This window comes from Equus asinus, chromosome 8 (assembly GCF_041296235.1).
Source record: "Equus asinus isolate D_3611 breed Donkey chromosome 8, EquAss-T2T_v2, whole genome shotgun sequence".
In the NCBI taxonomy this organism is placed as follows: Eukaryota; Metazoa; Chordata; class Mammalia; order Perissodactyla; family Equidae; genus Equus; species Equus asinus.
Genome location: NC_091797.1, coordinates 76,524,099 through 76,545,213, shown reverse-complemented (window position 1 = coordinate 76,545,213; position 21,115 = coordinate 76,524,099). Strand labels below are relative to the sequence as shown.

Below are 21,115 nucleotides of genomic sequence, written 5' to 3'. Positions count from 1 at the left end.
GCCTGCCAGCCTATGGTCACAGCATTTCCATCAACTGGCAGATGCATAGCCTTGTTTTATGTATGTTTCTGTTGAAAGATGCCACATTTAGTATATAATGTTGATTCGTTAATATTGAACTCACGGCCAGCAGCATCAGAACTCGTGCCTGAACATCACTTATCTAACACAGGTGTATTCTCTGTAAGGCACATCGCAGCCTTCTGGTGCTTAGGAACACTAGACAGCATTTCAGTACCATGTTTGGGGGCCAATTTAAATACTAAAATCACCAACAAAAAGCATAAAAAAAAATGCGACCAATACAGCACCAAACAGACCATGAAAAGGATGCGTCTTTCCAGAATGAGCTGATACAAGAAGGCAGAGTTTTGCCTTGTTTGGCCTGAGCTGGGAACATCAAATTTTTCATCACTCTGCACATGTACACGTCTGCAAATGATTGTGGAAATGCCACGAGGATGATTTTGGGGTTACAAATAAACCTTAGCGAGTGGTTAAATTCACAAACACAGAATCCACAAATAACAAGGATTGAAATGATAAAAATGGAAACCGTGCTGCTCTTAGAACTTGGTGCTCTCGCTTGACCGTTGTTATTTTACTGACACTCTTGTGTTCAAGTCGGAAGAAGTAAACCCCAGCATCTTCTCCGCCTAGGTAGAGAATTGGGCAGTAGGCTTGCCGTATCATAAGACAGATTGCTGTTTCATTTACTCATCTGCTAAACATTCACTGAGGGCTTCACTCACTGCTCTGGGTTCTTGCTATACTTCACCTGAAAGGCATTCTCTAAGAAAGATGGCCTAATGCCTCATTTTATGTAGCACAAATTTAATAGTCTTGGGGGCATTTCTATGTACAGTACTTAATTTCTACTGATGGGAAAATAATTTATGGTCAAAAGGAGACTGGGAGGGCCGGCCTGGTGGTGCAGCGGTTAAGCTTGCACGTTCTGTTTCTCGGCGGCCCAGGGCTCGCTGGTTCGGATCCCAGATGCGGACGTGGCACCGCTTGGCATGCCATGCTGTGGTAGGCGTCCCACATATAGAGTAGAGGAAGATGGGCACGGATGTTAGCTCAGGGCCAGGCTTCCTCAGCAAAAAAGAGGAGGACTGGCAGTAGTTAGCTCAGGGCTAATCTTCCTCAAACAAAACAAAACAAAAAAGGAGACTGGGAGAATTATGATATTTTACAACTGGAACATACTTTTGCTTACTATGGGCATTAGTTTCTTTATCGGCTTCTGAAAGCTCAATAAGAGAAGTTGAACAGGTAGAAACAGTGATTACCCACTCTTTCATTTGTTTGAAGCAAACAGTTTAATTAACAGTAAACACATAACCCTTCACTTGCTCTCAGCAAACCTTGAGAGGTTCAGAACTGCCTGGACCATGACAATCCATGGGGGAGGATTTTTTTTTTTTACTTTATGTTTTTCTACTATATTTCAGTGTAATATTATAAAATGCTGTGTTGATAAATGCTATGTTTTATATTTATTACCTATGGTAACTCATAACCTGTCTTTTGAAATGCAGACATTCAACAAGCTTGTGGGAAAATTTAGCCAGTCCATCTTTCATTTGAATTTAACACAAATACTGTCAGCAACAATGGAAGGGAAGCTGGTTGTCTGGGACATATACCGCCCGCCATCATCCGCCTCCACCTCTTCGGACTTAGCCTATATCAAACCTTGTAAACTGGTTCATTTGCAGAGAGAGGGTATCACTGTGCTTACTACAGTGGATAGGTAATTATCTTAATTACAAAGTAGCTGTAGATGGTTATCAAAGTATTCTAAAACACTTTTGGATGTATACATGTGTTATGCATATGCATAGAATATTTCTGGGGAGAGTCGCAACTAACTGGCAATGTTGGTTGCCTCTGAGGAAAGAAACTAAAAACGAGGTTCAAGGATGGGGGTGGATTTATTTCTTTTTTAGTCTCATTTGTACTAATTGGTTTACTTTTTACAAAAATCATGGGCATGTATTGCTTTAAAAAAATCTCTTTGTGTTGGTGAAACAAAAAGTAATGATTTTTTTTCTTCTCAGCTAATTAGACTTATTTCGCACCCTAAATTTTACATACTTTTGTGTGTGTGTGTGAGGAAGATTCACCCTGAGCTCATATCCTTTGCCAATCCTCCTCTTTTTTTGCCTGAGGAAGATTATCCCTGAGCTAACATTTGGGCCAGTCTTCCTCTACTTTGTGTGTGGGGTGCCTCCACAGCCTGGCTGATGAATAGAGCAGGTCCACACTCGGGATCCGAACCCGCGGACCCCAGGCTGCTGAAGTGGAACGTGCAGAACTTTAACCACTCGGCCATGGGGCCGCCTCCTTTACATACTTTAAATTTAAGAAAAGAATGTGACTAGCTATATTGTTTTTTCTAACTACAATATAACATTTACCCGTTATGAAAAGATGAAATACAACAGAACTTTATCAAGTTCACTAGCTCTTTGATTTTGAGAGGCTGTGGGGGCTCCTGGATGATCATTAAAAGCCTTAGCCTCAGATAGAAAGGGGGTCACATTCCAGATGCATCCTTTCCTTGCTGAATGACCTTGGGCAAGGGAGTTAACTTTGCGGAGCCTCCATTTTTCCACCTGTAAAATGGGTATAACAATACTATCTCTCTCTCAGAGTGCCTTTATGAGCGTTTAGTGAGACAAGGCACATAAAACTCTTAGCACACTGTCTGTCTCAGGGGATCTCGAGGTCTAACAGTCATTACTAGCAGGCTGGAGAAGTTCCCAAAAGTGATGGAGAAAACTGCCTAATGACAAGGGCCTGCCCATCTGACTGGAGTCACTGTGCTGTCTGCTTTCCAGAAGCTCGTTTGCTTTCCTCTTCCTTTCTTTTAATACAGGGGAACAGTGAGGTCCTGGCATGGCTTTACAAAGAGAAATGCAAATTGTCATCCCCACTCCGTGTTGCAAAAAGACAGTAATAGAATTGCAATTGCCAATGCAATCAACTCTTAACTAGTTGGGGGTTGGGACCCAGTGAAGACTGGGCCTGGGTTCCCCTCTCCATGTTAAGTAAAACCCAGCCGGGACCCTGGAGCCCCTGCAGGAAAAGGTCTCTGAAAACCCTTGGCCTGTTTTGCCGTTTCTGTCCAGCAGAGGGCAGTGAAAGATGTTCTAGCCAATTACTCTGCCCACCTGCCTTGCTTTTTAATCAGAAACCTCATTTAATCACTTTGCATATACTCCCTCTACTCCCCCCATGATTAGAATTATGTCAGAGGCTTAAAAAAAAAAAACGCCCGTTTGGGATGGATCTGAGGACTGGAAATGAAAGCCATTTCGTCACGCGGCATTGCCTTTGGCTGTGATGACTGGACGCGGTTTTACAATGGCTCTAACAGCAGCGCCTTCCTATAAAGTGGCTTATATCCCCTTGCCAGCCTTTGTGATTTCAGAGGGCTGGTAGATGGACCCTGTTGTCATCTGTGGTCTTATGGCACAGAATGTAAATCACTGCCCACCGCCGTGGCACGTGGCTGATCTTGGAGGGCAGGGAAGAGTAGAGCAGAGAGCAGGGACTTTGCATTGGACACACCTGGATCCCTGTACAGTCTAGCCACGTGGCCCTAATAGGGTTGCCAGGTATAAGTATGTCCCATGCAATATTTGGGACACACTTATGCTAAAAAAATTACTCATTGTTTATCTGAAATTCAAAATTAAGCGGGTATCCTGCGTTTTTACTTGCTAAATCTGGCAACCTCAGGCCTTGAGCAAATTTCCTAACTTCTCTGAGCCTTAATTTCCTAAAGTGAGATAACAATAAAATCAGTCCCATAGGGCAGTATTAAGTAAAATTTTTACAACACCCAGAGTCCAGAGCCTGACACATAATTGGGTGTTGAGTAGATGGAGGTTATTACTATTATTTAACAAACTGATGTTATTCTCCATTTCAGCTACATCGTCACAGGTGACATTAAGGGTAACATTAAGTTCTATGATCAAACCCTGTCCATTGTTAACTGGTACAGCCACTTCAAGTTGAGCTCCATAAGAACCCTGTCCTTTTCAAAGACCCCAGCAACTCCTCCCACAGAAAAATCAAGCTATCTTCCAGACTGCACTTTAAAAGGTGACCTTTTTGTTGTGAGGTAAGTTGTTAATGACTCTAGTCGTTTGAGTGGTCAAAGGTGATTGATGTCTGCTTTCAGTTCGCGTGCAGTGGAACCCTGATCTTGTTCCTGGGATATGAAATAGAGGGAACTGGCCTTCCTGCTCATTCCTCTACCTGGCTTGCAGGTGGATCTCCTTGGCTGATTATAATCACTATGTAATAATTTCTTAAATGAAACATTATCTTCGCTTTTAGAATTTTTAGTGTCTGGAGGCTGGAAAGGGCTCATCCCTGAGCTCTGGGGTCCTTCGCTGTAGGTTGGTCTCCTTCGCCAAGCTGAGTTTGTCCTAGCACTGCAGTTAAAGGCATTTGATAATTAATAGCCATAACATTTCAAGACTGAATTATCTGTGAGTCTGCTTAATTACCCTTGCAGTATTTGCAGGCACATCTGTATGTGTGCACCAAACTCCATATTTGCATACACAAATGAATATTTGCATGTGCAGATTAGCTAATTGTGCAACTGACTGTCCATCTGCATACTTAATGACTCAATTTACATGTGGAAATGTGGGCTTTTTCACTTGCAAATGGAGGCTGTTGGGTATTGGTGGTATATTTTTGGAGATGTTGGGTTAATCATGTCACTAAATTACAGACGACAGAGGCGTTTCATGTGCAATTAGAAGCAGAAAGCTGGCGTGCCCCATTCCCTGCAAACATTGATACTGTTTGGTCTCTCCTTGGCAAACAGGAATTTTATCATTGCAACATCTGATGCGACAGTGTACCACTTAACAACAGATGGGACCAAACTTGAGACGTTATTTGTAGAGCCCAAGAACGCCATTTGTGCCATCTCCTGCCACCCGTATCAACCCCTCATCGCCATTGGAAGCTTCTGTGGGATGATCAAAGTGTGGGATTATGAAAAGAAAAAATACCTTTTCAGCAGGGTCTTTGGGAAGAGGCTTGGAGTCCAGAGTCTGACCTACAACCCCGAAGGTATTTTCACCTTATCAGCCTATTTTAGGTTCTAAATTGAAAACAGACCCAAATGACTACACCCTTGGCTGTAACAGTTCCAGGAAGTTTGACCCCTCTCTCCCCACCAGGTTAAATGAGACCCCTTCCCTCTGGGCCCTGCAGCCCTCTGTGCTTAGTCCTCTCTGAGCGCTTGTCCCAGGGTGTCATGCCTTTTAGTTGATTTCTCCTTCTGGGGACTCTGTCTGTCATGTTTATTGCTGTCTCCTTGGTGCCCAGAACAAGGCCTGGCACAGAGTCTGTGTTTCCTAAATGAATGAAGTCCTTTTTGAGCCTTGTTCTCTGCCTTGTGATTTCAGGGGTCCTTCTTGGAGCTGGCTTCACGGAGGGGACAGTTTACATTCTCGATGCCATGTCCTTAGAAAACGAAATCCCAGAGCCTTTCAAATATTCCAGAAACAGCGTGACTCATATCAGCTTCTCCCATGACTCCCAGTATATGGCAACTGCTGTAAGGATTTTCACTGAGCACTATCCAGGGGTTCAGCGACCTTATTTAAAACCAAAAGGGAGAGGAGACTGGGGGACAAATTGGTAGTGACCGCTAGTGGGTACGGGGTTTCTTTTTGGGGTGATGAACTACCACCCTAAAATTGTGATGATGGACACACAGCTCTGTGAATATACCAAAACCCATTGAACTGTACACTTTAAATGGGTGCATTGTGTGGTATGTGAATTACATCTCAATAAAGCTGTCATAAAAAGAGAAAGGGGTGAGGGAGGTGGGAGGACTTTTGCCAGAAAACAAGAGCAGGGCCTCAGAACTTCCAGACTTGGATTCTGCTGCTCTGACAGCTCATTTTGGTTTGTTAGTTTTTTGGAACCCTTTCTCTGCATCCAGTCTTTCATCTTTCCCTTTGATTTTTGACAAGATGACATTCTCGTTTATCTCAAAGCAAAATCTTCCACCGGTATTTCGGGTTCTGCTCCTTCCCTCTGTGAACAGGGCTCGTACTCTCAGGGAAGATTTCCCTAGACTTCCAGCCTCCCCTTCCTGCCAGTTCTCCTGGTCTGCAGTGCGCTCGCCGTGCCTTGATGTTGGGTGGCTGGGGACGCCGCCGTCTTCACTTAAACCGTTGTCCCTTCTGGTCTGTGTTCACAATGCTTTTAAAGGCCCTAAGCTGTCCCTCGTGCTTCCCATGAGCAGACTGACTCAGGCATCCTATGTCCCTTCAGGCTGGTCTCACCCACTCTCTGACCCCTTCCACTCTCAGCCACCACACTTTTTTTTTTCCAAGGAAGACCAGCCCTGAGCTAACATCCACTGCCAATCCTCCTCTTTTTGCTGAGGAAGACTGGCCCGGAGCTAACATCCTTGCCCATCTTCCTCTACTTTCTATGTGGGACACCTGCCACAGCATGGCTTGCCAAGCGGTGTGTAGTCCCTCACCCGGGATCTGACCTGGCGAACCCCAGGCTGCCAAAGTACAGTGCACGAACTTAACTGCTGTGCCACTGGGTGGGCCCCATCACACTATTTTTTTCTTAAGCATACCTTTTTAATTTTGTGTAGCTAGATAAAGAGAAGGGAGAACAAACGCAGAAGGAGTCAGGGTTTCAGTTTCCAACAGAGAATGAGGCAGGGGCTAGAAAGGAGAGTAAGACCATAGTGTCAAATAAATACTGCCTCCACCACCGCCTTTGTGAGTTGTCTACTTTTAACCTAAGTTTTCTCATCTGTAAAATGGGCGTTATTTTACTACTTGCTCTGGTAGACTAAGATTTCTTTTGGATAAAATACCCTAAGAGCAAAATTAGTATGAAAAACATAATGATGATTCCTAAGTCACAAAATTTTAAAAGGAATAACTTCTGCTCTTCTGCTCCTATTCAGGATGTAAATTTTACTGTGGCCGTTTACAGGGTGGTAGTTAGACACAGCCAAAGGGTCTGGGAATATCTGGCTAGACTTCGTTCTCATCGCAAAAGCATCCAGAGCCTCCTGTTCGGGCTTCACCTGGACATCAACGAGCCTCGACTGCTGAGCCTCGGCAAAGACAGGCTCCTGGTGAGCTGTTCAGTGTTCAGTGTTCGTCCACCTCATCACCGGACTGTGTTTGTCTCCTCCTTGTCACATCCCTGGCATCTGTCATAGAACTGGGCCCACAGTCTCTGTGTTCATTTGAGAAGATAAATGTGCAGCGAAGTAGCATCGACCTCTCCAAGGAGGCATTTTGCCATAACAGGGCTGTAAAGCCCCGTGGGGCCTCGTTTCCCGAGTGGGGAGGCTGCTAGGGAGCGTCTCATCGGGCGGCAGGGCGGTTGTGTTCCCCACAGCACGCAAGACTTAGTCACCCTTGCCTCTCAGTGCACAGTTGGAAAGCCGACACTCACTGACACTTTCTTTGCGTCCAAGGGTTGCGGCCAGGCTGTTCCCTAAATTGACAGTAATAGAGGATGTGCGATAAGAGGGCAAGGTAGGGACCCTGGCAAAGATGATGCTCATGAGCAAGCCAGAAGGATTCAAAGTAAATCAGTCAATCTATATATCTATCCTTCTATCCTAACTTCCTTCCTCCCCTTCCCTTCCTTCTTTTATTCCATCCATCCTTCTACCCATCCACCCACCCACCCACCCATCTGTCCGTGCATCCATCCATCCTAGTGATGGCCACCAAAACCTACTTATGGGTGAAATTCAGCAGCCTGCTAATTTATAACTCTCAGGTGCTGAGATTTAGATATGAGTTGGTTCCTACCCTCAAAGAGTTCCCAAGATAATGGTAAGAGAAGCAGTGTAACGTAACTGTAAGAGTTCAGGTTTCGGAGTCAGCTGGACCTAAATTTAATTCTTACCTACCACATCTTAGCTATGTGGCCTTGGGCAAACCACTGAACCTCTCTGAACATCTGTTTTCTCATCTGTAAAGTGGGCACAATAGTACTACTTTGCAGGGGGGTCATGAGCATTAAATAGCATGGTGTTTTTGGAGCACTTAGCTCATCATCTTGCTCATAACAAATACTCCATAATGGTAGCTTATTAGGTGTAAGGGTCTAGGCATGTCTTCTTTTAGGAGGCCTGATCCTGTCTGCCCCCAGAATAACACTGTGGGCTGATTTCATTTGGCTCAGTCCTCATGTGTGTCCATCTGGGCTCCACTTCAGATCGAGTATAATCTTGTCAAGAGCTACAAAGACCACCTGGAAGTCCTGGACATTCACCGAACCGACCAGGGCGACTACCCCACCTGCATGGTCTGGTACCCACCACTCACCAAGGAACTCTTCCTACTCATTTGCAACAGTGGCTACAAAGTGAAGCTTTTTAATTCTTCCACAAAAATGTGCAGGTAAACACCAGGAGCTTCCCACTAACATGGTGCAGAAATCAATCTCTCAGCCCCAGCTTATTTCAAGTCCCAACTTAAGGACCAGCTTGGCTACCGTTACTGTCTTCCTCACTTTGCAGAGGAGGAAACTGAGGCACAGATAAGGTAAGTAATCCTCACCCAAGGTCACATGGCTAGGAAGGCCAGAGGCAGGCTTCAAACCCAGAGCCCTCGCTTCTGAGTCCAGCACTGCACAGAGATAAGGTACGTAGAGCTTAGTACCTGAGACTCAGGGAAGGAACCAGAAAAGTTGCTGATGCTCTGTAAAATCTTCTATCCTTCCCTTGTGGATGAAAACAGATATTTCCACCTGAATACTACCAATTGTTTGATTTTGCTTACTCTTGGTTCTTAAAGGAGATTTTAAGTTCACCTGATAGCAGGCATTTGTTCACTCACTAAGTGTTGACTGAGTTCCTGTACCAGCCAGGTGCTGTTCCAGGTGCTGAAGGCAGGGATAAAAACAGAGCAATGTTTCTGTCATTACAGAGTTGGCATTTTAGTAGGGGAGTGGAGTTCATGGGGGAGGCAGGGCTCGAGATCCACATTTGAGGTCAAGAGCACACAATGGTTTAAAGCCATGAGACAAGAGAAGATTCCAGAGAGGCAGGGTAAATAGAGAAGAGATCAAAGGCCCAGGCCATCCAAAGCTTGGCATCTTAGAGCAGTAGCTCCTCCATCCTGAAATAGGTTCGCATCTGTGGTTGGCCCCTTGTGCTGTTAGGCCTGTGGGTCTCAGGGTCTGCTCGTCAGGATAAATACTAATTATGGTGCACCATCCCTGCACCAGGGCCCTGCACTCCCTTCATCCCATTTCATCTTCAACAACCCCACTAAGGTTCAGAGAGGTGATGAAACTTGCCAAAGGCCAAGCAGTTGGTCGTGGCAGGGCAGGACTTCACCCGAACGCAGCTCTAACTCTGTCCCCTACTTGGCACTACTGGCCCCTTATGCAACCCTGGCTTTGGGATCCTACTAGTCAGCCCATAGAGGGCATCCTCCTTCCACCTGCAGGTTGGCTGCCTTGTGGGTATGGCTGAAAGGAGCAGACACACCGAGGCAGGAGAAACAGGAGATGGGAATACTTTGGTGACCACACTCAGGAGAGGGACGTTAGAAAACTGACCAATGGCAGCTGGCCCCGTGCTTGAGGAAGGTCATTTTCTTGAAATGTGTCTCAGAAAAGATAGGTTCTGAAAGGCCAGGATCACCCAGGATCTTTTTTTTTTTTTAACAATTCTTTCCTGAAGGGCACAAGGAAGATGGACTGAGAAATGCCATGTCATGTGGCAGAAAGAGGAAAGAAATCCAGCACAATTTTTTAAAAAACACTGGGAAGGAGACATTTGAAATACGTAAAAAGGAATTTTAGGAAGATTTCAGAATCTTCCTGCTTCATCTTAGTGGACACAAACTTTTTGGACAAAGACTGTCCCATGGGTATATCCAGTCCTGAGAAAGTCTGTTTGCTGAGCAAGTAGATGGGGATGGAGCGACCCAGGCTCGAAGCTCCTCCTGACAGTTAGTAACCAGGGGCTCAGAGCCACACAATTAGGAGTTTCTGTCATTGAAGATCAATTAAAAATTAGCATAAAGCATCTTTTAAAAAAATAATTTATTGGGGTGAAAACCACATAACAAAACTAACCATTTTAAAGTGAGCAATTCAGTGGCAGTTAGTCCGTTCACAATGTCGTGCAACCACCACCTCTATCCAGTTCCCAAACATTTCCATCACCCCCAAATAAAACCCGTTGCATAAAGCTCTTGTAGTTGCAGGAATAACAAAGCCTCGTAACCACAGCTTAATTGGGAAGGAATGGCCTTTTTATAATAAATCCGAAAGAATTTAAAAATGCACTTAAAAATATTTAAAAGAACATGAAAAGGCAGTTCACAGAAAAAGGGCAATAAACCTATGAGCAGATGCTCACTAGTATATCAAAGACGCACATGAAAACAAGACAGCATTTCTCACAAATCAGATTAGCAAAGATAAAAATGATCGATAGTGCATAGTGTTGGCAAGGGTCGACGGGAACGGGCGCTCTCCCTGGCTGCTGGGGGTGTGTAAATCGGGGCGGCCTTTTGGGAGAGCAGTTTGTTATCCTCTATTAAATTTTCTCATATCTCTGACTTCTAGGAATGTAGCCCACAGAAGTACTCACACAGTATGCCAAGACATAAGTAAAAGGATGTCTTGCTCAAAAATATTTTTAAAAATGGAAACAATCCAGATGTCCATTAATAGGGGATTAGTTAAATGATGACTTGTCAGTACACTGAAACCCGATGCTGCTTTTAGAAAAGGAAAAGATAAGATAGGGCTCTGCACAGTAACATGGAAATATCTCCAAGACATGAGATAAAGCAACTTGCCAAATAAGCCTGAATATATGTTCATATAAAATTTTATTTATATAGCTTACATATTTTCATGTAAAATTATAATTATGTAGATTAGAATATATATAAAAGAAATTCTTGAATCATATACACCGACTATTCCCCATGATTATCTTGGGATGAAGGGTGTGGCAATGTCGAGTTATGGGAAAGATTTCTATTTTATGTATGTCAAAATGTTTGAAATTTTTCACAATGAATATGTAATACTTTTTTAGTCAGAAGAAAGAGGTATTAATTTTATGAACTTGTTAGATATTTTAACAATACTAGGTAACAGATATATCCGTCCTACCATGTGCTGGGAACTATTCTAAGCACTTTCTACATATTAACGTGTTAACGCTCACCACAGTCTTCTGGGGGAAGTGCTGTCATTACCCCTGTTTCCCCAGTGAGGAAACTGAGGCACAGAGAGGTTGAATAACTTGACCTTTTCTTTTTGCTTATTTATAATTTAAGATATAATTCCCATACCATAAAATTTGCCCTTTTTCAATGATTTTTACAATGTTCATAAAATTGTGCAGCCATCACCACTACATAATCCGAGAACATTTTCATCACTCCAAAAAGAAATCCTGTACCCATTAGCAGTCACTCCCCATTCCCTCCCTCCCCAACGTCGTGCCCCTGCCCCTGCCAAATACCAGTCTACTCTCTGTCTCCATGGATTTGCCTGTCTGGACGTTTCACAGAAATGGAATCATATAATAAGTGACTTTTTGTGTCTGACTTCTTTCACTTATGTATAATGTTTTCAGGGTACCTCCAGTTTGTAGCAGGTGTCATTCCTTTTTATGGCTGAATCATATTCCATTGTATAGATACACCCCATTTTGTTTATCCATTCATCAGTTGTTGGATATTTGGTCGTCTCTACGTTTTTGCTATTATGAACATTCACATATAGGTTTCTATGGAGACATGTTTCGTTTGTCTTGGTTATAGACCTAGGAGTGGAATTGCTGCTGGGTCATGGGGTAGCTGTTTAACCATTTGAGGAACTGCCAGACTGTTTTCCCAAACAACCCCACCATTTTACATTGCCACCAGCAGTGTATGAAGGTTCTAATTTCTCCACAACTTGCCCCTAACTTTTCAGGGTCAGAGCTGGGATTCAGACCAGAGTCTGTGCTCTTAACTGTGCTCTACTCTGCCTTTATCTACTCAGTGATATTTGGGGAAGGTCCTTAAACATTTCTACTTGAATGATTAGATAAGGGAGACATAACTAGCTGGTGCTTTATCTACCAGTTGGTCATTTTAGTATTTTTAACATTTCACCTAATTCTCCGTGCATATAAACCCGATCATGGATCATCCCAGCCTGATACCCTCCTACAGGATCCTGCAGCCTGGTGATAAGTGCCTTCAGAACTTGCCCCTGCTCACTTCCTCAGTTTCACCTCCCTCCACCTTCCACTCCTTCTCCCTTACATTTTCTGTTTCTGCAATTTTCAAACAATATTCCACGTCCCTTGTGTGTACATCTTGTTTCCGCTGTCTGTTCTTTCCGTTTCCTCTATGTTCTCTACTTTTCCGATTCACCATTCCAGGCTCAGCTCGGATGTCTCCTGAGAGCTCATCATTCCTTCCTCAGTGCAGTCTCTGTATCACACCTCTCCCCTCCTAGGGTTCCTATGTCTGTTGTCCCTACTAGGCTGTGAGCTCAGGGCCAGCAACCAAATCTCACTTGTGTCTGTGACCCAAGCACCTAACGCAGAGCCTGGCACAGGGAGTTTGCTCAAGAAAGGCTGTTTAATGGATTTGCTGTCCGTGTACTCAGCACACATACATGGAGTATCTACTGTCCCCACCAGACCTGGGCTGGGTGCAGGGGTACACAGGGAGAAAACACATCTAAACAATGAGGGGCTTATAATGTAATAAGATGAAATAGCTACTGGCCTTACACAGGGGCAGATCCAGGTTTTGTGGGGTATGAAGTGTATTTGATTTTGTAGGCCCTCTTAGGGAAAAAAAGATGTATAATTAAGAATAAAAAATGGTTAGGACCCCTTCCAGAGCCTCCGAAGGTGCCTGTGCGAGTGAGGGGTCTTGAAGTTCAAGTTTTTCTAGCTTCAGGGAAAATCCAGCTCTGGGCTTAAGGTAATGTCGGGTCCCTCATCTCAGGTCAGACTCCTAATTAACATAACAGAGTCTGAATTAAAAAAGTTTGACCATTGTGGGATGGAATTCATTACAATTTGATTCAAAGATAGTTTTTTGGAAATCTGTATGTTGCCCCTAGACCTGTATGTCAGATGTTGGAACGACGGACAGCATCTCTTTCTAATCTCTTGGCCTTCCCCTGGGGAAGGGGGTGTTTTCTTGCATCCTGCCAATCCGTGTCATTTCCTTGCACCGTTTTTCTCATCCCTTGTTCGTGTACACATTCTCAAGGCATCATGTTCCCTTCACTCAGCTGTCAAGGAGGAAAGACAGAGCCTCGACTGCAAAAAGCATTCTTCACAGAGTTTCCCTGGAGCATTTGCTGCTTGGAGCTGTTTCCCCTTATTTACGGCAGCTGTTAGCAGCGGTTGAGAGAGAGGTTCTTATGGACGGGCTCAGCTGAGTGACAAGACAGGAAGCTCAGGATTTAAAATGTATAGGGTATCATGAAAGGTGCTAGTCATAAAACCTACGTTCCGATTTGTGGAATTAAAGAAATGTTCCTTTTTTTCTCCTACAGAAAGACACTTCTTGGGCCAGTTTACGGTTCTCCCATTGAGCAGACACAGGTCCTCCCAGTGAAAACCACTATGGATCTGCAGAAACGCTACCTCGTGTTTATTAATAGAGACAAGGTATTAGCCTTTGCTCTCTGCCTCGTAAGGTGACTCTGATGTGAGCAGCAGTCAGTCCCAAGCCTTATAAGACTCAGGGATGCTTGGTTTCATAGCCAAGCCCAGCTACTTCCATCCTGGTCAACAATGAGACTGAAAATTGCCATGAATGAGTGAGAATGACTCAGGAGGCATTTCCAAGCAGAGTTACCATATTTTCTGTACCCTCAGTGAGGACATATGGTCTCCCAAAGGATTTGTTCTTTCTGATTTATTTACGTGGAAATATCTTATAAAGACATACAAATTCGTTATACTTAGTTGTACATTTAATGAATAATCTATACTGAAAAGCATAAAATCATAGAGTGCCAGAATTATTCTGGAAAACCCTGGACATCTGGCTATGAAAACAGGAAGAAAGCTTCCTTTCTGTGTCCCTGCTGGACCCTGTGTCTCTCTCCTAAGGGACCATGCTGCAGGCGTCAGTGTGTGTGAACCCCCGGCCGCATGAAATACAGCTCTCACCTGCTGAGATGGTTCCAGACATGCAGGTCCTTCCAGTAAACAGATCCGGAGGTAACATGTGAATGTGCCAGGCCTAGCCTGGGGCCCGGTTATCCGAGTCTGAATATCCAATTACATATTCCTTTCTAGGTTGGACTTCAGATCTTACCAGTTGATGGCAATCCACATAAGACATCTGCTATTATATGCCACCCAAGCGGGGTGGCTGGAATGGCCCTTTCCTGTGACGGCCGCTATGCCTTCACATCAGGAGGACAGGACCGATCGGTGGTACAGTGGGAAATCAACTTAAGGTACATGATGCGGGGAGAAACTTGGCCCCATGAGGACGGTGTCAAGTGTAGACCCCTTCTTTTTACTCAGCAGCAGCAGACAGGTATGAAACCCTTTCTATGTGCTGGGCACCGTACTGGGCCTGTGGGTACAAAGATTACCACCACTCAAGCCTTGCCTTCAGGATGCTTCCTGTGACATCCGTTCTTATTAACATGCAGATGGAAGCTTACTGTTCCGTCTCAGGGACCCATGGTGTTCGCAGTTGAGGCAGTGTGACTCCACTGTTCCCGTGCTCCCTGAAATACTTTTCGCTCTGTCCTCTGCAAATCCACACCACCTAGAAAGGTCTAGCCCGAAGCTCTGAAATGTGTGTTACAGAAACAGTAGGAGTGTTATTTGAAGTATGTATTTTCAGTTTAACCTTCTCGCTCCCTGCCCCGAATGGAGGCTCTCTGCCTAGGACGAGGCTGGATGATTCCATGACCGAGCATCAGAGAGTATGCAGACTTTGGGATCAAAGAGACATGGGTTTGAATCTGGAGCCTAATCTCTGCTGGCTGTGGGACCTAGGGCAGATTTCTTAACGTCTCTGATCTTGAGATTCCTTGTCTGTGAAATGGGAGCAACAATAGGGACCTTTAGAGGATCTTTGTAAGGACCAGGCAATTAATATATGTAAAGCAGCCAGCACAGAGCTAAGGACTCAGTAAATTAATGATTTCCTTTCTTCTCTCTACCTTATCAAGGCATTTACTTAGGAGCTCAAGATCTTTCTTACTAAAAGAGGGGGCAAGCACTAGCATCCTGTCATCTCCCCGAGTTCAGAGAGCTGCCACAGGGCAGCGCTGGTTCCTGTCCCTGACTGCCTTCTCCAGTGAAAGCAAACCCCTTACCATCTGCCGAGTGCACACCTTCCTTTTACGGCAGACATGAAAGCTTCTCCTCGGAACCTGAATGTGAGCAAAAATAGCCAAGTTGACCCGCTTTGGAGCCGCGGTGGTTTCAGATTGCATTTGCGGCTCTGACCTTCACCTGAGAGAGCAGGTCTTGGAAATTTGGGGATTTAGAAGATGGAGGTGAGCTGTCCCACCGAAAGCACTTGCCCGTGGTGTCCTCAGAGTGAGCCTCTCGATTCCTTGACGCCTAGCCTGTTAACTGGAACCGTGGGGCAGGCGACACCCTGGAGGGAGAGCACAGCCTTCCCTTTTTCATTTTTGTCCTCTTCTCCATCATCTTGGGATCTAGAATGGTAGAGATTAAAAAAGGGAAAAAAGGTACCGGCTTTCCAATAGCTTTCCTCTGCCTGGCCAGAGTCCAGGCTTCCGAGATTTCAATTTAATCTGTTGTGGGGACAAAGGATCATTATAAACTAATTAGCACTTCATTGCTGCTTCTGGTGTCTTAATATATTCAGCACTTCACTAATGGGAAGAAATGTAAAAACCTGAACAAGTAAACAAAGTTTGCTGCTAGATCTACCGATGGCGAGTTGTAGGGTGAAATAAAGACAGTAAACTCTCGCGTGTTCCGAGGACCTTAATCCGTGCACTTCTCGGCCCAGATCCCGTCCTGGCAGCATGTGGGCCTTTTCCCTGGGAGACTGTTTTCTTTCCTCTTTTCCCTGGAGCTCGTTCCTCACATACGCTCCTTTCTCCCCATGTTTGCTTGCACGCCACCCATTCTTTCTCCTTGTCCTGCCCACCTGATCCTGCTGCCTGACTCAGACAAGAGCAGAAAGACCTGGATTCAAATCCCATCCTCCCTCCCTACTTGCTGATGACCTCAGGCAAGTCCCTTAACTTCTCTCAGTTTCTCCATCTGCTAAATGGGAATATTATCATGGAGTTCAGAGTTGTTTGAGGGTAATGATTTCGAGCATTGCTATTACTCCTCCTGCTCTTCTTCCCCTGGGGAGCAGTCACTGAGCACTTTCTAGTGCTAGTTACAGTGCCTCTCCAGCTTTAGCTCATTTCCTAGAAATACTGTATGTATCTCCAGGCACATAGTAGGTTTTCAATAAATGTACTTCCCTTTTGTGCCCCAGTGGCCTCTTTTTTTGTTGCAAGTGTTGGAAGCCCAACTTAGGCAAAAAGGGGAATTTATGAGACTGTTGCCAGGATCTCAGTAACCACAGTGCAGGAAGAGCAGGGTGGTGCACTTACACGCCCTCGGCATTCGCCCTCTGCTTGCCCCTGCTATTGGCTTCATTCTCTGCAGAGCTGGATTTTGTCAATCAGCGGGAACATGGTCACTGACAGCCCCCAAATTTCGCAAACTGTAGCTCTCACCACAGAGCGAGTGAGTCGCTTGTCCCCACTCTGCTTGGACAACCCCAGTGCTGTCTGTCTGACTCTCTCCGGTCAGTTGAGGAGTGGCCAGGAACCAGGGGACGTAGTATAGCCCTGATCACCAGCGGGCTGTTCCCAGAGAATCTGAGGCTCTTGTGAGCCTGTCCCCTCAGGCATTCCTGGTGGTGACAGGCTCCTCCATGTCACTTCTGGCCTTTACCTGGCCCTGCTCCAGAACCACATGGCTAAAAGTGGCCTCACTACCCACAGAGCCTGGTAGCATTGGGCCTGGCCTGGATGTCACAGAGAGGGAGCCCTCTCAGCTGGACACCTGCCTTGATGGCTAATATCAGAGCCAAGAGCTGGGTGAAGACTGGGCCCTGCTGGAGATAGGCCTCAGGACCACCTGGACCCCAGGCCTACCTGGAGAATACATCAGCTCCCACAGGCTGTGAGTAAGAGGACCAAGGACAGTTTTGTGGCTGATTCTTTTAAGAGAGTTATAGATGCGGGGCCAGCCCTGTTGCCTAGTGGTTAAAGTTCCATGTGCTCTGCTTCGGCAGCCTGGGTTTGTGGGTTTGGATCCTGGGCACAGACCTACACCACTTGTCAGCCATGCTGTGATAGCGACCCACATACAAAATAGAGGAAGGTTGGCACAGATGTTAGCTGAGGGCGAATCTTCCTCAGCAAAAAAAAAAAAAAAAAAAAGAGAGAGAGAGGTATAGGTGCATATCAATGCACAGTTCAATGGTAATAATAATCCTAACTGCCTTGGACTGAGCCTTCTCTGTGCCAGGCCCTGTCTAAGTGCTTCCAATGTGTCGTCTGATTTCTCCCTCACAGCCATCCTGTGAGGAGGGACCATTGGTATCCCCATTGTACAGATCTGGAAACTAGTTCCGAGGGGTTAAATAACCTGCCCAAGCAATGGAGTAAGTGCTGGGGCTGGGACTCACATCTGGGTCTTTCTGCTTCAACCCCACACCTCAACACACGTTCATCACAGGAGAAGAATAAAGGTCTTCGTGTCAGTTCTTTTCTGTGCATTCACTTATTTCATTCTCACAACAACCCTGTAATGATTCCCATTTTACAGATGAGGAAACTGAGGCCCAAGCAGGTTAAGTTATTTGCCCTGATCATACGCTTGCAAGTGGCAGAGCCAGGACTCACACACGTGTCCCTTTGACTCTAGATCCTGGATACTTAACCACTTCCCTGCTGTGGTCTACACAGAAGTGTGTTTTAATAACCCCACAAAGAGACTAATGGCCTGATTAGCAGATCCGGTTAGTGGATTATTATAATGATTTCGTATTATTAGCATTTTGTATGAGGCAAAGTCAGTCTCACACAAAAAGTAGGTTTTCTTACCATTTACAGGGCCTATTTTTGGAAAATCTGACCTGGTGTTAGAGAGCAGAGGATTATTTTTGTCTAACTGGCGTGAGTCCCTGGCGGCCTCCCGAGTTTTTATGGAAGCAATTAGTGTGGGCAGGCCACCTGCACCATATCCCCTTCTTCTGGCTGCGGTCATGTGCGGATCTGAAATGACCGGCGGAGCCACTCTGCTGGGGAGGGTTGTGGTTTCAGCGCACAGGAACCCCCGGCCCTCCCCAGGAGAGACACGTTCCCCGAAGATTGCAGACAGATTGCCAAGCACCTGCCCCGTCGTCAGCGAGAGAATGTCACCATCAATAAGGTGGGTGCCCTGTACCACCTGGTTCCACACTTGAAACTGAAATTTCCATTTTCAGCTTCATTTGGAGGGAATTTTCTTAACAAGCTTACAGAGAGCCTAACTGTGTCTGCATGGTAACACCCTTCAGAGGTCCACAGTGCCAGGCACACTCCCTGCTGAGCGTGTTCGCACACGAGCGCCTTCTAACAGTGATGTTTCTGTTGTTCCAGTGCCCTGGAGGCGGCAGTTTCTCTTGGGGGTGAAAACTTGACCCCGTTCTATGGTCTGGTGTCTGGTGGCAGGGAAGGAAAATTCTACCGGGTAATTGTCCTCAGAGTTAAACACTTCCTGGTGATATCTCGTGAAGTTTGTAAAACAAACTTGCCTGGGGTTAACCCTCTTGGTTTTTTCCAAAGCTCTTTTCCCCACTGAGCTCAAAAATGTACTTTCTAGAAAATATCCTTGAAGTCTTAAAGGATGCTTCAGACTTAAGCCAAAATGTGTGTTGTGTTTCCATTTATTTCCACGTAGGAGCTGGAAGACTATTTTTACTATTCCCAGCTTCGTAGTCAAGGTATCGATACAATGGAGACCAGAAAGGTGTCGGAACACATCTGCCTGTCGGAGCTTCCTTTTGTCATGAGAGCAATTGGCTTTTACCCATCGGAAGAGAAGGTAGGTAGAAGTGAAACAAGAAGAGCAGTGGGATGTGTCATTTGTAAAAGCGACCTCTGGGAACAATAATTATAGGTCAAAGTAAAAGTTTAACATTCTTTTACGTAAATGGAACAGAAAGAAGGTTTGGGGCATAGCAGCTGCCCTCCTGAGAGACAGACTCCTGTTGGTGTTAGGGCCCTCGAGCCAATTCCAACTCCTAGCGCCCCTGCGGACGGCGGAGTGGAACCCTGTCTGGTCTTTTTGCACCATCCTCTCCCCTTCTGGTGCCGTATCAGACAATGTTCTGCTGCTATTCGCAGGGTTTTCGTGGCCAATTTTTTCAGAAGTGGGTGGCCAGGTCCTTCTTCCTAGTCTGTCTTAGTCTGGAAACTCTGCTGAAGCCTGTCCACCATCGATGACTCTGCTGGTATTTGAAATACCAGTGGCATAGCTTTCCACATCACAGCAACAGGCAGCCACCACTGTATGACAACCCACAGACGGTGGTGTGGCTCCCTGACCTGGAAATGAACCTGGGACGTGGTGGTTGGCGTGCCAAGTCGTAACCACTAGACCACCAGCGCTGGCTAGAAACAGACTTACCATAAAGATATTCCTAAAAGACGTATTCCTTACCAAAGTTTGATGTTGGTCAGAGGATAGGTTTTGGAATTAGACAGACTGCCCCTCGCTGAGTGAAGACCAGCCTCATAGGATTCAAGGAGGTGATGCCCATGAAGCACTTGGCGCAGCACCGGGCGCATAGGAAGAGCTCAGTGCTTGCTTGCTATGATGATTATTTTCCCCTATAGTCACTGTTAGCCTGGCCTGTGTGAGTGGGGCGCCTCTGGGAGGTGGGTGCTCATCCTGGGCCGTGGGGCTCGGAAGATGCAGTCACTCCTCTTGACCTCACAAAACCACCCCAGTGGCAAGGGGTCCAAGCAGGGGCCAGCGGTGCTCCAGGGAAACTGGTCCTCATAGACACTGTGGTTTAAAACGCAGGTGGCTGGGTTTTCTTTCTGGTTTGAAATGTTAACACTTTCTCCTTGTAGACAATTCGGAAAAGATATACAAGTGGGATGAAGAAAAATACTTGTAATCTCACTATACAGACTTAACAGTTATTAGACTCTTCCTGGATTGTGTGTGTGTATATATATGTGATTTTTAAAAACTAATTGGTACCATATTGAATATATATTTTTATCCTATATTTTCACTTGATATTATAAGCGTTTTCCATTTTATTAACAATTCTCTGAAAGCATGATTTTTAAAAGATATATCTTAATTGTTTAACTTTTTATGATTTAGAAAATAGAACTCTAAAGAAGGGAATAGAAATTGCTCAAAGATAACTGTTAACATTTTGGTGGACTTCCTTCTATTGGTTTACGTATGGATATAGATATGTCTATATTTTTAAACAAAGAATTGGCATTATCTAGTGCATACAGTATAGGTATATATCAACATTTCCAGAGTGTGTGTGTGTGTGTTTCTGTATATGTATGTATGTATGTATATCAGGATTCTCAGTAACTGTTGTTTTGTGAGTGTGTGGTGAAAATTCCTTGACAATATGCTTTTTTCCAGCTTTGTTGAGATGTAATTGACATATAACATTGTGTAAATTTAAGGTAAATTAAGGTGTAAATGCAATGTAGAGATTTTTTAAAAAATTTTTATTTATTTATTTTTTTGAGGAAGATTAGCCCTGAGCTAACTGCTGCCAATCCTCCTCTTTTTGCTGAGGAAGACTGGCCCTGAGCTAACATCCATGCCCATCTTCCTCTGCTTTATGTGTGGGATGCCTGCCACAGCATGGCTTGACAAGCAGTACCATGTCCGCACCCGGGATCCGAACCAGCGAACCCTGGGCTGCCGAAGCGGAACATGTGCACTTAACCGCTGCGCCACCAGGCCGGCCCCTGTAGTGATTTTATGTATGTATACATTGCAAAATGGTTACCACAGTAAGGTTAATTAACACATCTGTTACCT

General features: G+C 45.1%; 1 protein-coding gene across 9 annotated transcripts in view; it reads left to right on the top strand.

Annotated features, from left to right (window-relative positions):
• CFAP251 (cilia and flagella associated protein 251) overlaps window positions 1-21,115 on the top strand; it is a 61,837-nt gene that overhangs the window by 22,715 nt on the left and 18,007 nt on the right. For 6 of the 9 annotated variants that reach the window (XM_044775928.2, XM_070515970.1, XM_070515972.1 and 3 more), the window contains 10 exons: window positions 1,542-1,756; window positions 3,944-4,138; window positions 4,859-5,109; window positions 5,448-5,599; window positions 6,986-7,159; window positions 8,260-8,444; window positions 13,585-13,699; window positions 14,336-14,499; window positions 18,685-18,775; window positions 18,986-19,129. In XM_044775928.2, the coding sequence (XP_044631863.2) occupies window positions 1,542-1,756; window positions 3,944-4,138; window positions 4,859-5,109; window positions 5,448-5,599; window positions 6,986-7,159; window positions 8,260-8,444; window positions 13,585-13,699; window positions 14,336-14,499; window positions 18,685-18,775; window positions 18,986-19,129 (1,686 nt within the window). Of the gene's footprint in view, window positions 1-1,541; window positions 1,757-3,943; window positions 4,139-4,858; window positions 5,110-5,447; window positions 5,600-6,985; window positions 7,160-8,259; window positions 8,445-13,584; window positions 13,700-14,335; window positions 14,500-15,228; window positions 17,490-18,684; window positions 18,776-18,985; window positions 19,130-21,115 lie in introns of those variants that run through there. The other 3 variants (XR_011505317.1, XR_011505316.1, XM_070515974.1) reach the window with 2 other exon arrangements.